The 14821-nt window shown below is 36.9% G+C and overlaps 1 protein-coding gene and 2 pseudogenes across 1 annotated transcript; 1 reads left to right on the forward strand and 2 right to left on the reverse strand.

The window, feature by feature from the left end:
• The first annotated feature begins 4428 nt into the window (after nt 1-4428).
• Nucleotides 4429-5685, forward strand: LOC113469221. Its single transcript, XM_026826746.1, has one exon. The coding sequence runs from the start codon at nt 4645-4647 to the stop codon at nt 5137-5139; it is 495 nt and encodes a 164-aa protein (XP_026682547.1). The 5' UTR covers nt 4429-4644; the 3' UTR covers nt 5140-5685.
• Nucleotides 5686-5889: 204 nt separating this feature from the next.
• LOC113469225 lies at nt 5890-6014 on the reverse strand (annotated as a pseudogene).
• A 1685-nt stretch (nt 6015-7699) lies between these two features.
• Nucleotides 7700-7824, reverse strand: LOC113469226 (annotated as a pseudogene).
• Nucleotides 7825-14821: the final 6997 nt, after the last annotated feature.

Here is a 14821-nt window from a genome sequence, read left to right on the forward strand (position 1 = left end):
GTACTTTGTGATCGATAATTCTGGTACACCATTTCATTGGCAGGGTTTATACGGGAGAGTAAGTCTACCCGCTCTCTCTCCGTGTTATGAGGGTACAATCCACCCGACCCCAGTTGTTGTTTGTGGTGCTTCCATTGGGCAACTTATAAACGTTAGCTTTTTGCTCATCGTTTAAAAACAGCTACCACCCTAAGCTGTGGGCGCTGCGAAGACGTACCGGTTCGTTCGCCGCATGTGGAACCTGATAGGCAGCGGGCGGTGTTTAGATAGTGTTTCTTTCTTAACAATATACATCTTGGCCTTTTTTTTTTTTTTTTTTAGTTTATGTTTGGCATAATTTTCCTAACTAAGTCGAAACGGGGGGGAAATAGAGCGGCCCGTAACAACTCGAGGCAGCTTCCATACCCAAAAACAGGCGTGTCCCGGAAAACGTAAAAAATGTCGCGAAAATTGGAAAGGATGCCAGGTACTGTAAAACATAGGGCTACGAAATAAAAACGGCGGTGAAACACTCATCTTTTTAAAAAAAAAAAAAAAAAAAAAAAAAAATAAAAAAAACAGTCTTGAGTTACTTCCTTTATAAAATATGTGTTTATTTTCAAAACCAAATTTACGTTATAAGAAGAAAAAGGCAAAAAAATGAAACATTGACTCAGTTTTGCAACCGACTGTATGTCTTGGCATTATGAAAAAGTTGTTGGTGCTTTGGCAGAGACCAAAAATGAACCATTCATTACCTGCCTTTAAAATTGATGCTATGTCAGATAGATTACTTGAAATGAAAAAGTTCACTAACAATGACAAAATGCAATTGAATCAACCCTTTCCATCTGATGGTTAGAAGCAAATAAAGAAGAACACCTTTTAATATTAATTACATTAACATAAGAACTTCTTCTATTAACTTTTATTGTAAAATTCACACACAGTAAAACGATACATCCAAAAAGGCTCAAGAAGAGTAATAATAATAAAAAAATATTTTTTCCTGATTGAGAGTATTAAATAACAATAACGCGATAACTGTTTTCATTTCGCGGAATTGTCACCGCTACTACTTATTATTAAGTTACCTAATAATAAGTAGTATGCCGGTGGACAATTCGCGAAATGGAAAACAGTTATCCTTATGTTGTTTATAGCTCGTCCAATCAGGCAAGATATGAGAGCGGTTAGTCGCTTTTTTTCGTTAGCTCTATTATTACTCTCTCTTGAGCCTTTTGGCACTTGGTATACAGATAACAATAAAAACAAAAGAACGATCAAAAAATAATTTTTTTTTTTCCAAACACAAAAGAAAACTTTTAACGGATACGTGTACGTATTAAATTAAAAAAAAAAAAAAAAAAAAAAAAAAAACATTGAAAATAATTTTAAATTCAGACAATTGTACAAGGACTAAAATATATCCTAGTAAATTCTACTTAGTCATTATTTTATCTCTTATCTCTTAAAATAGTTTTCTAGTCAATGGCTTTGTAAATATATCAGCTAATTGCTCAGAAGAAATTATATGTATGAGATAATTTTACAGTTTTACCGATATGATGCTGAATAAATTTCTTTGAAATTTCTATATGCTTTTTGCCTTTGCTTATTTTACCTTCTTTAGAACCTTTTAGCATATGAATAGCAGATTGATTGTCTATGTAAAGAGTTGTTGGCTCCTCCGAATCTAGTATTCTGAGTTCAAGTCAAATCCTTCTCAAAAGACAAAGCCCATCAATAGACCCTGAGAACTCTATCACATCTTCGGACACACCAAGCGCTTTGATGTCACCGCAAGAACTTGAAACTCCAAATCCTCTTGCATTGTAACCGGCCCAAGGATTTCAAGCTCAAACTCGAAGCAACCGAAAGACGGAGCCTGATATTGACAAAGCAATAAAATATTTACAATCGAAATTCATGATGGTATCGATCACTTATTTTTAAGCTACGCAAGCACCTTTAAAACTCTTTCCCGTCGTAAACAAACCGAATTAAAAGTCAAGCTGGCAACAATATTCGCAGAAGCAGAGTTAAGTGAAATCGAAGAGACCCCGGTACCATCGCCCGCCTATTCATTCGTCTCGCAAGGTTCTTCAAGAACACTCCCTCTGCAAGAGCCCACGAGTTACAGAAATGATTTACAAAATTTATCAACAGCTACTGAACAAGACCAGTACAATTTTCATGATGCACCACAAATGAATAGAAACTCACCAATTCCTGAAGACCTGACATTTGAAAATACTCTCACATATTTGTAAGTAATTCAGTATTAGGTCAGGTCCGTCAGGTCATTTGTTTGTACAAATATAAGATAAATCAGTGTTATTCTAACCTTCGTATTTTTGAATGATGGTAAGGTCCCTGTGTCGAATATACCCCTACAGCTAATATGCCCACTTGCTATATTTCCGTCATAATGTAACGATTCAGGTTCGAGAGTGTAATTTGTTTAACTTGACGAAAAAGTGTAAGTGCGCGTCCACAACGGGGTACCAACCATGGACCCTAGACCATAGACCCTGGTACCATGGACCCTCGACCATAGACCCTGGTACCATGGACCCTCGACCATAGACCCTGGTACCATGGACCCTCGACCCTAGCCTAGACCCTGGTACCTGAGTGTCCACATTGGAGCCAGGACCCTAGACCTATAGCTACTTATTCTCTAGGTCCCCCCAACCTACCTGCCGCTGTGGTGACATCCTCACAGTCAAGCACATTCTCACCTGCCCACTAGACATTCAACTACGTTCCTCCCTCCCTAACCCGCCGTCACTTACCGATGAAACCACCGGGGTCGACGCCCTAATGTCGCTCCTGAAGTCCCTGAACATGGTTTTTCCTCATGTCGCCTAGACATTTTTTTTTCCAGTTGTTTTTCTTATTTTCCCACCTTGTGGATGTGCTTTTAACTACAATAAAGACTACCTTGTTTCATTGAATATCAAGTGTTTTCTATCTAGTTAGTTACTACTCAAATTGTAGGGTGTTTTCCCTCGGAAAATCACAGCAACCTCCTACAACTGGTGACCCCGACGTGATATGAACGTTAAATAGTGATAACACGTAGTTTTAAATACAAAAAATGGCACTCTCCAAGCTAATCACCATGTCGAAGAGAGCAAAAAGGGTTTTGTATACACCACCTATGGAAAGAGAGGATGTCCCTGTTCCAAAAAGGAGGAAATTCGAATTGAATCCAGAAGTTAAGCTAGCTTGCTTGAAAGCCATATCAAAATTCTATGTATTTGTAACTGTGACAGGAGGTCTAGATTCTAAGTGCATCCACACTTCCATCCAAGTAGCTGGAATGTTAAAGACATGCTTTCAGCTGTTAAAACAAGAGGTCAGCATGCAGGGAGGTCTATCTACAAAGATGGAAGGCAAATTCTTTGAGTTAACAAATGCCAATGGAGACAATGTTCAGGTAACCAAAGACCATGCTAGACCAAGGCGTTTGCCTCCTCACAAGTTACAAGCTGCAAGAGCTGAATTTGAGTTTATGATGCAAAAAGGAATATGTCGCCCCTCTAATAGCCCCTGGGCAAGACCCCTACATATGGTCCCCAAAAAATCAGGAGACTGGAGACCACCTTGTGGGGATTATAGGCGTTTGAATTCTCAGACGATACCAGACCGGTATCCAATACCGAATATACAGGACTGTTCCTTGAATTTGAAGAAGAAACCACTACTGAGTGAAAGGAATATTCGGCAGCGGAAAAACTTTGTTCAAAAGTACGAGCACTGGTCAGAAGAGGCCTAGACCTAACCTTGTTTTTTTTATATTCTTTACCTGCTTTCTCTCAAACACCTATTCTTTTATCAAACATATTTGTAATGTACTATTGGAAAGATTCATCATCTCACCTAATAGTTCAAGAACTTTAATTCTGAACTTGACCTTGTTTCTTTCAGTCATTTGCTTGATTTGAGGCAGAATACTTTTAAAAAATCTGCATCAGGATCTCTCTCATTTCTTTTGAGAGATCTGTCTCGCATCAGTTGAAGTTTTTCCTTCTCTAGTTCAATAAGTTGTTGTTGTGTATCAGCTGATGGCTTCTTCTTTCTCATCCTTGGAACACCACTTTGACTACTTTCATTTTGGCTGTGAGTTTCTATTGACTCAAGTAACGAGTTAAAAGTAGTGTCATCAACTAGAGTAACCTCCGGACTAGGTAGGGGAGTGGGAACACTGACGGGACTTGGTTGAGGACTGTTCATGTCAAAATCTGACTCAGATGACTCTTTGAGGTTTCCACTGCTTGATCGCGGTTCAAATTGCCTTCAAAAATAGCATAGCCTCATAGTACGGCCAGTTGCACCTCCAGTCATCCATGTTTGCACCATCCCCAGATCTACTGGATGTCATTTGGTCATGTTTAATTTTGAATGTGGCTCTTAGTTTCTTCCACTGAGCTTTGACTGCAATTTCTGAAACAAGAGTAGGTATACAATTAAGTTAAACAAAAGACAATGCATTTGCAAACAAAAAAAGAAAAAGTGTAGGTACCTTTTCATGATGACAAACAATGTACATTTGTCTTGTACTTTTAAGTCACAATTGCCAAGGTCATAACCTATTTAACTTTTTTCAGGTATCTGTCAACTGGTTCTTCATTTAGAAGTATTGCATTTAACTTTCGTATGGGAAAATCAACGGTGGCACATATTGTATCCGAAATGGCAGCTGTTATTTGGAAAGTATTAAAAGATGAACATATGAAAACACCAACAGCTGATGACTTCAAACACATTTCTTCAGATTTTGAAAAACTTTGGAATTTCCCACACTGTATTGGAGCATTAGATGGGAAACATATAAGAATCAATGCTCCTGAGCATTCAGGAAGTCAGTTTTTTAATTACAAACATTTCTTCTCGATTGTCCTTCAAGCACTTGTTGATGCAAACTACAGATTCATTTCTATAGACGTAGGAGGATATGGAAAACAGAGTGATGGAGGAACTTTCAAAGCATCTCTTCTCCATAAAAAAATGTGCAACCATACTTTGAACTTGCCAAATGATGAACCTTTTCCCGGCAAAAGATATTGTATGCCCTATGTAATGATTGCAGATGAAGCATATCCCTTGATGAGAAATTTGCTGATACCTTACCTTACAGTAGACAAGATTTGAACCCTGACAATCAATACTTCAATAAACGCTTATCAAGAGCTAGGAAAACTGTGGAATGTGCATTTGGTATTATGGTAGCTAAATGGGAGATACTTAAACGGCCTATAGCAACAAAGGTTGAACTTGTGGATATTATTGTCAAATGTATTTGTATTTTACACAATACTATCATTGATAGAGAAGGTATGGATCACAACCTGTTGAACTATGACATGCAGCACAATGTTTCATCATCATCTGTTTCTCAATCTCGTGGACGTCAAAATTCAGAGGCAAAACGGATCAGAGATGCATTCAAAGAATACCTCTGTGAAAATCCCATTATTGGAGATTAAATTAAATTATACTCAAGTACCTACCTACTAATATATATATAGGTCCAGCCTAAAATATTCAGATTGTCTATTTTTGTGTTCTATTTTCATTAGATATTTCAATAAACGTATTAATAAAATTAAAAAGACAAAAATCACTACTACTTACCTGTTGAATTGCATGCAGCTGCAACTTCATTCCACTTCTTCTTCAAATGAACATTGTGGTGGTGCATAGGGTGCTTCCCTGTATGATTCCTTTACTTTGTTTTATTGGTTCTTTTGAAGTTTCTAATCCATTGTGAAGTGTTAAGTAATTTTGGGTGATGATGTTGGTTATTGCTCGGAAAGTTTTACCTTTGATATCTATGGAATGGAGTGACTCGATTAATATCTACTCACATTAACCTCACCCAGCCTGAGTGGGAACGGGAAAAGCCAGCATCACGTGGAGTACTAGTACCTAGATGGTCACCCATCCAAGTACTATCCACGCTCGATGTTGCTTAACTTCAGTGATCTAACGAGAACTGGTGTATTTAACGTGACATAGCCGCTGGCTGTTTCATTTTTTGATAAATTACATTTAGATCTAGACAGTTTTTTTTTTTATTATTTTTTTTTTATTTTAAGAGTTTGACAGAGGGAACTGTAACTGCTATGGTCTTATCGTCCCGAAATCGAAGAGAGGAGGAAGACAGGATAGGAGAAAGCCAGCCGTTCCGAGAACGAACATTATCCCTTCAGGATAAAATCCGCCCCGGGCGGGAATCGAACCCGCGGCCTAGCGCTTACAAGGCAGACGCACTACCAACTAAGCTAACTAGACTGGCCTAGACACAGTTTAAATAGATGATTATATGTTAAATTCATGCGAAACTATCACCAAAGAAAGGACATTTTCGTCTTCCCTGACATAGAAGATTGTTCTTACATCGAAAAATCTGAGGTTGTAGGAAAACTACATATGGTTTCCAAACTACGCCATGGACAAATTCAGTTCAAAGTTGGCTAATTTTCATCGCCTTTGCCATTTTCTTAGTCTTAAGGACCCTCCTAGGAAATATATTGTTTTTAATTTAATATTTTCCTAGCATAAACCTTGTGTTTTTATTTATCAAAACTATAGGGGGAAAAAATCATCATCCATGATCTTATGGACTTCTAGTAGGTGTATTCAAAGATGTCCGATTCTGCCCCAGCCAGTGACCCGTTTTGCCCCGGCTCTGGGGCAAAATGTGACAAAAGTAGACCTTTGCTAGATTGAAAATTATTCGAAACTGGCATACCTTAGACTTTAGAGCAAATTATTACATAGAATATCGGAGATAAGTATATTTTCTAGTGTTGTACCCAGTATGGTCAAAATAACTGCAACGATAACTTAGGTACAAGCAAAAATCCACTAAGTGGACCGCTTTGCCCCGGTCTCCCCTACTATGTTGAAGGTAAATTTCTTAGATTTTGTAAAAAATATAGAAAATAATCTGCCACCAGAAATTTTGAAAAAAAATAGAAGCTGATACCAGAAAGCAGGCAGAGTCAAAGATGTGGCATGAATGAAATGTGTTTAGTTATAGTTAAAGTTGGTTGCATGAGTATTCCTAGATACATGTATTCATTTGTAAACTCAATGTTTTTGTTGTCATACTTAACGAAATCAGAAGAATTGAAAATTTTGATATACATATTTCGTTCAAAACTAAAAGATTATTTAATTGTTAAAAGTTTGTATTCTTTAGATGAATTTGATTGGATTGAATAGACAGTTCTACCCATGTACTTTTTTATTATTATTGTTATTATTATTAATATTTTTTATGTAGGTTTTTCCTCCATTTCTAAATTTTATTATCTTGGTTTTGTTGATATTAATTGTCATTTTGTAAGTTGTGCACCAACAGTGTAAATCTTCCATTGCTTTTTGTAGATCTTCTAGTTTTTCTGAGTAGACCGCAAACATTAGATATTTGATTGATTGATATTTATGAAATATTTTTGGTAGCCTTGAGATGTATATTAGGAACATGGTTGTGCTAAGTGGATCACCCTGTATGATTCCTTTACTCTTTACTTTGTTTTATTGGTTCTTTTGAAGTTTCTAATCCATTGTGAAGTGTTAAGTAATTTTGGGTGATGATGTTGTTTATTGCTCGGAAAGTTTTACCTTTGATATCTATGGAATGGAGTGACTCGATTAATATCTACTCACATTAACCTCACCCAGCCTGAGTGGGAACGGGAAAAGCCAGCATCACGTGGAGTACTAGTACCTAGATGGTCACCCATCCAAGTACTATCCACGCTCGATGTTGCTTAACTTCAGTGATCTAACGAGAACTGGTGTATTTAACGTGACATAGCCGCTGGCTGTTTCATTTTTTGATAAATTACATTTAGATCTAGACAGTTTTTTTTTTTAAAGGGGAAAGAAAAGAATACTGACGCCTGTGAGATCTGAAGCCGAAAGAAAGAGGCTTGAAAGAGATAATGAATCAGAAGAAAATAGGAAAGAAAGATTAGGGAAGGACAGGAAGAATAAGGAAAAAGTAAGGAAAATGGAAACAGAGCAAGAGAAAAGTATTAGAGATGAAAAAATGAGAACAAGAAATAACAGAGCAAGGGAAATGGAAACGGAGGCAGAAAAAAATATTAGACTTGAAAAGATGAGAACAAGATACGATGAAACAAGAGAACAGGCAGACCAACGGTGATATCAAGTGACGATGAAGAACGTTTGGCTGCAGCTATAAGACCACTTCAAAGAAATTGTACTGACACCGAGAAGTAAGTATAAACAGAGATAGAAGATTTCCACCTGTCATAGCTGTTCAATGTGGATGATGGACGATGCACTTTAAATTCAATATCAGACAGGCAACAGGTCCTGCTATTTTTGTCATATTTAGGCACAATTGCGTATGAGCTCAAAGAATTTCTTGTACAGTATGTGAGTTGATGTTAAAAACAGATGTCTTATTGATCCACTTACCAGGTGCACTTCCTCGGGGACTACAATCGCTTCTGTTGAACATCCTATCAATGTTACCTCAATTGAACCAAATATACCTCAAGCAGTCAGTGAATTGATCAGCAAATACCAAGTATCTCCTAGGAATGATACCCACATGGATAATTTTACTGCCAAGGTAACAAATGTCCAACATTTTATTCCAACTCAAGGCCCCCCTTGTTATGCTAGACCAAGGCGTTTGCCTCCTCACAAGTTACAAGCTGCAAGAGCTGAATTTGAGTTTATGATGCAAAAAGGCATATGTCGCCCCTCTAATAGCCCCTGGGCAAGCCCCCTACATATGGTCCCCAAAAAATCAGGAGACTGGAGACCTTGTGGGGATTATAGGCGTTTGAATTCTCAGACGATACCAGACCGGTATCCAATACCGAATATACAGGACTGTTCCTTGAATTTGAATGGCTCTACTACTTTCTCAACTGTAGATTTAGAGAAGGCCTATTTTCAAATACCGGTAGCACCGGAAGATATACCAAAGACCGCGGTTACTACACCATTTGGTTTATTTGAATTCAATATGATGCCATTTGGTCTGAGTGGAGCAGCACAAACTCTACAAAGATTCTTGCACTCGATTACTAGTGACCTTCCATTTGTCTTTGTCTATCTTGATGATTTTCTTGTTCACTCCAGATCAGCCGAGGAACATCTAGTTCATCTTGACCAATTATTTGCTCGCCTGGCTGAGTATGGACTCACTATCAACACAGGAAAAAGTTCCTTTCTTCAAAAATCTGTGAAGTTCCTGGGATACACAGTCTCTGCCGAGGGTATTGCTCCATCTGCTGACAAGATTGCAGACATAGTTTCCTACCTTAGACCTAATACTGTGGGAGGACTCAAGCGTTTCCTAGGTATGATAAATTTCTATCATAGATTTTATCCTAACATGGCTGATATTCAGGCCCCACTGCATCTTAAAGGCCAATTAAGTCCCAATATGCCCCTGGTATGGACTGAGGAAAGGGAGAAAGCCTTCTCCGCATGTAAAGATACTCTCGTACAAGACATTACTCTTGCTTTCCCCGATCCCAACATGGATTTATCCATTATGACGGACGCATCAAATACAGCCATTGGTGGAGCTATAAATCAGGAACAAAATGGTACGGTACGGCCCCTAGCTTTCTTTTCTCGTAAACTGACGCTCGCCTGGTAAACAGGAGGGCGTGGGTTCGATCCCAGCCGAGGCATGGAATTTTATCCTCATTTATTTGAGATTTTGACCACAGTATGAAAAGTTTTCTTATCACATGACAAATTTTTTACTGATGGCCAACCATGCTTGACATACTCCATTACCCTTGATAAGACTTTATCTTTTCTGGTACTATTGATAATTATGTTGGCAGTCAAACCCAACTCTTTGAAACCCAAGTCATTACTCAAAGGTAATCTTGAGAGGGCATCAGCAACAGGAATCTGAGTACCTTTCTTGTACTTGATAGAATAGTCAAAATTGGACAGAATAAGACTCCACCGCTGTAGTCTAGCTGAAGATAGCATAGGAACCGCTTTGTCCTCACCAAATAGAGTAACCAAGGCCTTGTTATCAGTGGCTTCCTTAGTCCGCGTTGACTACCGTAGTTATTATCAGTTGGACGATAACTTCACATCGGTGAATTGAAATGTAAACAATCAAAAATGTGAAATTTTAAAATAACTTGTTGCTGGAACTGAAACTTTTAAGAATTTTTGAGCTTTGTTAGCTGTTTTTGTAAATATATCATGTTGACAGTACATTTAAAGAACAGTGAATGTATTTGAAGTGCAATGAGTTTGTACAACAACCCATCTCCACTGGAGATCCTGGAACAGGCTGTGAAAAATATTTCTTATGGATCATCAACATGACTCCGCCGCAAGATATTCTGCCATCCAAGAAATCTTTCCTGTAAAAATTGTAATTAGTAAAACCAGATATCACTTTATCAGGTAACAAATGAGTTTCCTGAAAACAAAGAGCTGTGGGGTTAAAATGTTGAATTAACAATTGAATTATCTCTCTTTCTCAAGAGAAATCCATTACAATTCCATTGCATAAAAGTAGGTACTATTACTCTAGAAGTGTTAATATTATTTTGTACTTGCATGATTAATAAATAAGGTGTTTGTAGAAATAAAACTAGGTATATCCAGTAATAGAAAGTAGAAAAAGATCTCTGTAAAAAGAGAACGTAAAAAAGTAGCAATAAATAAATAAATAAAATATAGTGTTTTAACCAGATTACAAATAAAAATTAGAGAAGAGGAAAAAAATATGCCCACAAATTGAATTTTTGAATATTCAATGAATCTTCTTATGTTCATAAATAAATAAAAATGGTTTATGTAAAAAAAAAAACTAATTATTTAATAAATTATGACTAAAAATAAAAAACCAAAAATTCTTACTTTGAAGTCTAGTCTCATCGAAATCCTAATCTTCAGTTCCGCAGGAGAATTTTTTTTAAAAAAGCATGAAGCTGAAGTTTGTCATTATACAGCAGGGGTTCTTAACCTTTTAGAATTGGCGGACCACTATTGATAAACCAAAAATCTCGCGGACCACTTGAGATTATGTATGTATATGCAATCAATTGTACATTGTACACGCTATGTGACAATGGGTATGTATTAAAGGACCTATATCTACCTGTTGGAAAAGAGATAGAAAATGAGAAAAATTAACATTCTTTATTTATTTTTTTGTTTGTTGAGAAAAACAATTTTTTTATTGTATAAAATTAAGAAACAAACAAAAAAACAAAATTTTAAGTAATTTGCTAAGAGAAAAAAAAGGTTCGTTCAGTGGCCATCTAATACGGAGTATGTCAGACCAACTCACCAGACTAGGGTTTGAACCCAGGACCTCTAGCTTACGAGAATCCACAAATTATTACTTAGTTAATTACTACCTATCACGCAATGTGAATTTAACTCTGAATTCTATGAACTCAATGCTCAATGAGAGGGCTGTGCTTGCATTTGGTCTACCAATTTTTCAATTTGGGGGGAAATACTCTTGGTAATTGCCAAACGTAGGTGGAACTCGGGATTCATTAACTTGGAACGCTGTTTTGTCTTGATGTATGAAAAGAGGAAAGATTTTTTTTTCTTTCTTAGGGGTATGTTATATAAAATAGAGACACGATGACTTTTTCCTTACTCCTCTCGCGGAACCAACCACCTGAAACCTTCTCGCGGACCACTAGTGGTCCACGGACCATAGGTTAAGAATGGCTGTTATACAGTCTACAGATTCACATATCCTGGGGGGATGAAGGTTAACACAAAAAAGGGGGAAATGAGCAGCGCCGCAGCGGCCGCAGGCGAAATTTTTGATAATTGTGAGCTACAATTTATAGAAACCAGAATTAACGAAATTGAAATTTTTATGGCCACAGACGAAAATAGACTAAGCCTTGCAATGAATTGCGCTTTCCTACATATAAATTGCGCATACCTACATCCTACATACATCTTTAAAGTGAGTTGGAATTTGAGCTGAATTGCCGCGCAAGCCGGACCGTCAAATAAATCTCCAGAAGGAAAAAAAAGTAGGTATCTACATAATAAATCTACCGTCGTATGTATGAAATCTAAAGATAAACTTAAGTTTAACTTGAAATGAAAATCTTGCCAAATTTCATGAAATCTAGCCAGTTATCTCAAGAAATGACATGAAATTGGCAACATTGTTCGTCTTAAGTTAAACTTAAGTTTATCTTTGGATTTCATACATACGACGGTTAGTTATCAAAAACACAAAATTTGGCGCCGCAGGCGAATTTTTTGAAGATTTTGGTCTACAATAGTAAGAGAAGCAGACTTGTCAAAGGTGTAATCTTCAGGGCCGCAGGCGAAACTTTTCAGTAAGTATGTAATCTGTAGCTTGTCATGTGTCAGTTTTTTATGTAATTAAATACGTGATAAAAGACGAGTATAGTTATTCCCCCCCAATACATTTCTATAGAACACAAAATGACAGCGCCGCAGGCGAAATTTTTTTCGAGAAAATTTAAATAGCTCCTTCAAGGTTGCATACTTTTTTTTACTGCCCAAAGTCTTTTTATGTTTTATAGGCTTTGAAATATTCCCAAAACTTATTCATGAAGAGACAAAATTTCAGCGCCGCAGGCGAAATTTTTGAGAGATTATATGTTGCCCCTTCATGGTTGCATACTTTTTTAATTGAAATCTTTCTTTGTCTTTTTTTAGGCTTTGAAAAATTCCCTGACTTTTTTCGATTTTTGGCACTTTTTCGTAAAATTCCCTGACTTTTCCCTCACTTTTCCAGTCTCCATGAAATTCCCTGACTTTTCCCGGTTTTCCAGTCTGGTAGACACCCTGAAAGTTGTTTTCCTTTGATATTATGCTGAGCACGTCACGTCAGATACTTTCTTCGTTTCGAAAAGTACATACAAAAGATGAGTGTGCTAGCCCTAGTTACATAGCTTGGTTGGTAGCGCGTCTGCCTAGTGATCGCTAATAATGCACCCGCAGATGCTCTCTCAAGAATTGAGACAATTGTTCAACGTACCATCAGCCCTGCTGATTTGGCTGAAGCTCAGAAAGAGATTTTAGCGATCAAAAATTGATCATATCTCAGGATCGGTTTAGATTTTCGCAAAATCCTTTCTTTGTGCACACCTAGACCATAAAAGGAATAGTCCTATCAAATTTCAGCTTTCTAGGTCTTGTGATTCTTGAGATAGAGCGATCAGTGTGGAACTATGAACGGATCTTATTCTTATAATATAAGATTATATATTATTGAAATAGTTATAATAATTTCAAAATTCAGTGGGTACTTATAGGGTAGGCAAATCTGATATGTTTTGAATATATTTTCTTCCAATTAGTTTGATGTAAACATTGAATTTTATTTTATATAACATACCTAATATTTACTTTTAAAGAACACTATCCATGTAATGAGTTCAAAATAATTTAATATTATTTAAGATATTTCCAAAATTCTTCAACTTTTTTATCTTCAATTTTTTTTTTTTTTTTTTTGATATATTATTTATTTTCATAAGCGGATATCGCCTGATTTCATTTACTGTAATATTAAATATTATAGGTGCTAAAAATATAAAATGTCTTTGCGTTGCGGTCTTTTATTATGATATTTATACCTATCGGTAGTGCATTTTCTCCTCTCTATTTTTGTATATTTATTATATTTCAAAGTGTATTTTTTACGCCAGAAACTCAATTTGTCTGAAAAATTTCATGATTTGTACCATGGTAACAAAAAGTTGATTGTACCCAGGTAACAGATTTTGTGCTTTATACCATGGTAACACCATGTAGGTAGGTACTTTTATTACTTAACTAATGAGAAATGTTTTATTTCCTTTGTTTTTGAAATGCCACGAAGTAAGACAGGGGTAAAAAAGCCCCCCGTCAACTCAGTTGGCCTTGTAACAGCTTGTGAGGCTGTATTGAATAAAACTCTCTCATACAGAGAAGCATGTGCAGTTTTCAATGTTTCACTCCAAACATTATTCAGATTTGTTAAGAAGACACGAGACAAAGCTGCCGAAATAGTTGAGTACAAGCCCCAATACGATCATCATAGGGTGTTCACAGATGAGGAGGAAGTGATTCTGTCTGACTACATTGAAAAAATTGCTGCTATGCAATATGGACTGACGAAGATTAGTGTAAGAAAGTTAGCTTATCGTTTTGCTGTAGCAAATAAGAAGGCAGTCCCAAAATCTTGGACTAAGGAAGGGTGTGCTGGATGACCTACTTCATGAAACGTCGCAGATTAACCATGCGCAAACCTGAGAAAAGGAGCAAACATCGAAATGCATGTTTCAATAGAACAAATGTAAAAAAATTTCATGACAACATATGTAGCAGATGCACAAACTCGTCTTGGCCCCTTTGAAGCCCACCAAATATGGAATTTGGACGAAACTGGATGTCTAACTGTACAAGATCCATCTAAGGTAGTCATAAGGAAAGGTGCAGAACATGTAGGAGCTGTAACATCTGCAGAGAGAGGACAGTTAGTGACAGTTATTGCCTGTGTAAACGCTGCTGGTAATCACATCCCACCTGGAATTGTGTTCCCACGAGTCGTCTTCAAGGATCACATGATAAAGGGAGCTCCACCTGGTTCTATGGGAGCAGCAAACCCATCGGGATGGTCCAACGAGCACATCTTTGAGCAATTCTTTGATCATTTCATTAAACATGTGAGACCGTCAAGAGAACAACGTTCTTCTGGTTCTTGATAATCATGAAACACATCTTTCTGTCAAGGCTGTTGAAAAGGCATCTCAAAATGGAATAGTTATGTTGACGTTCCCACCTCATACATCAGACAAGCTGCAGC

The sequence above is a fragment of the Diaphorina citri genome, unplaced genomic scaffold, assembly GCF_000475195.1.
Source record: "Diaphorina citri unplaced genomic scaffold, Diaci psyllid genome assembly version 1.1 scaffold993, whole genome shotgun sequence".
NCBI classification, from domain to species: domain Eukaryota; kingdom Metazoa; phylum Arthropoda; class Insecta; order Hemiptera; family Psyllidae; genus Diaphorina; species Diaphorina citri.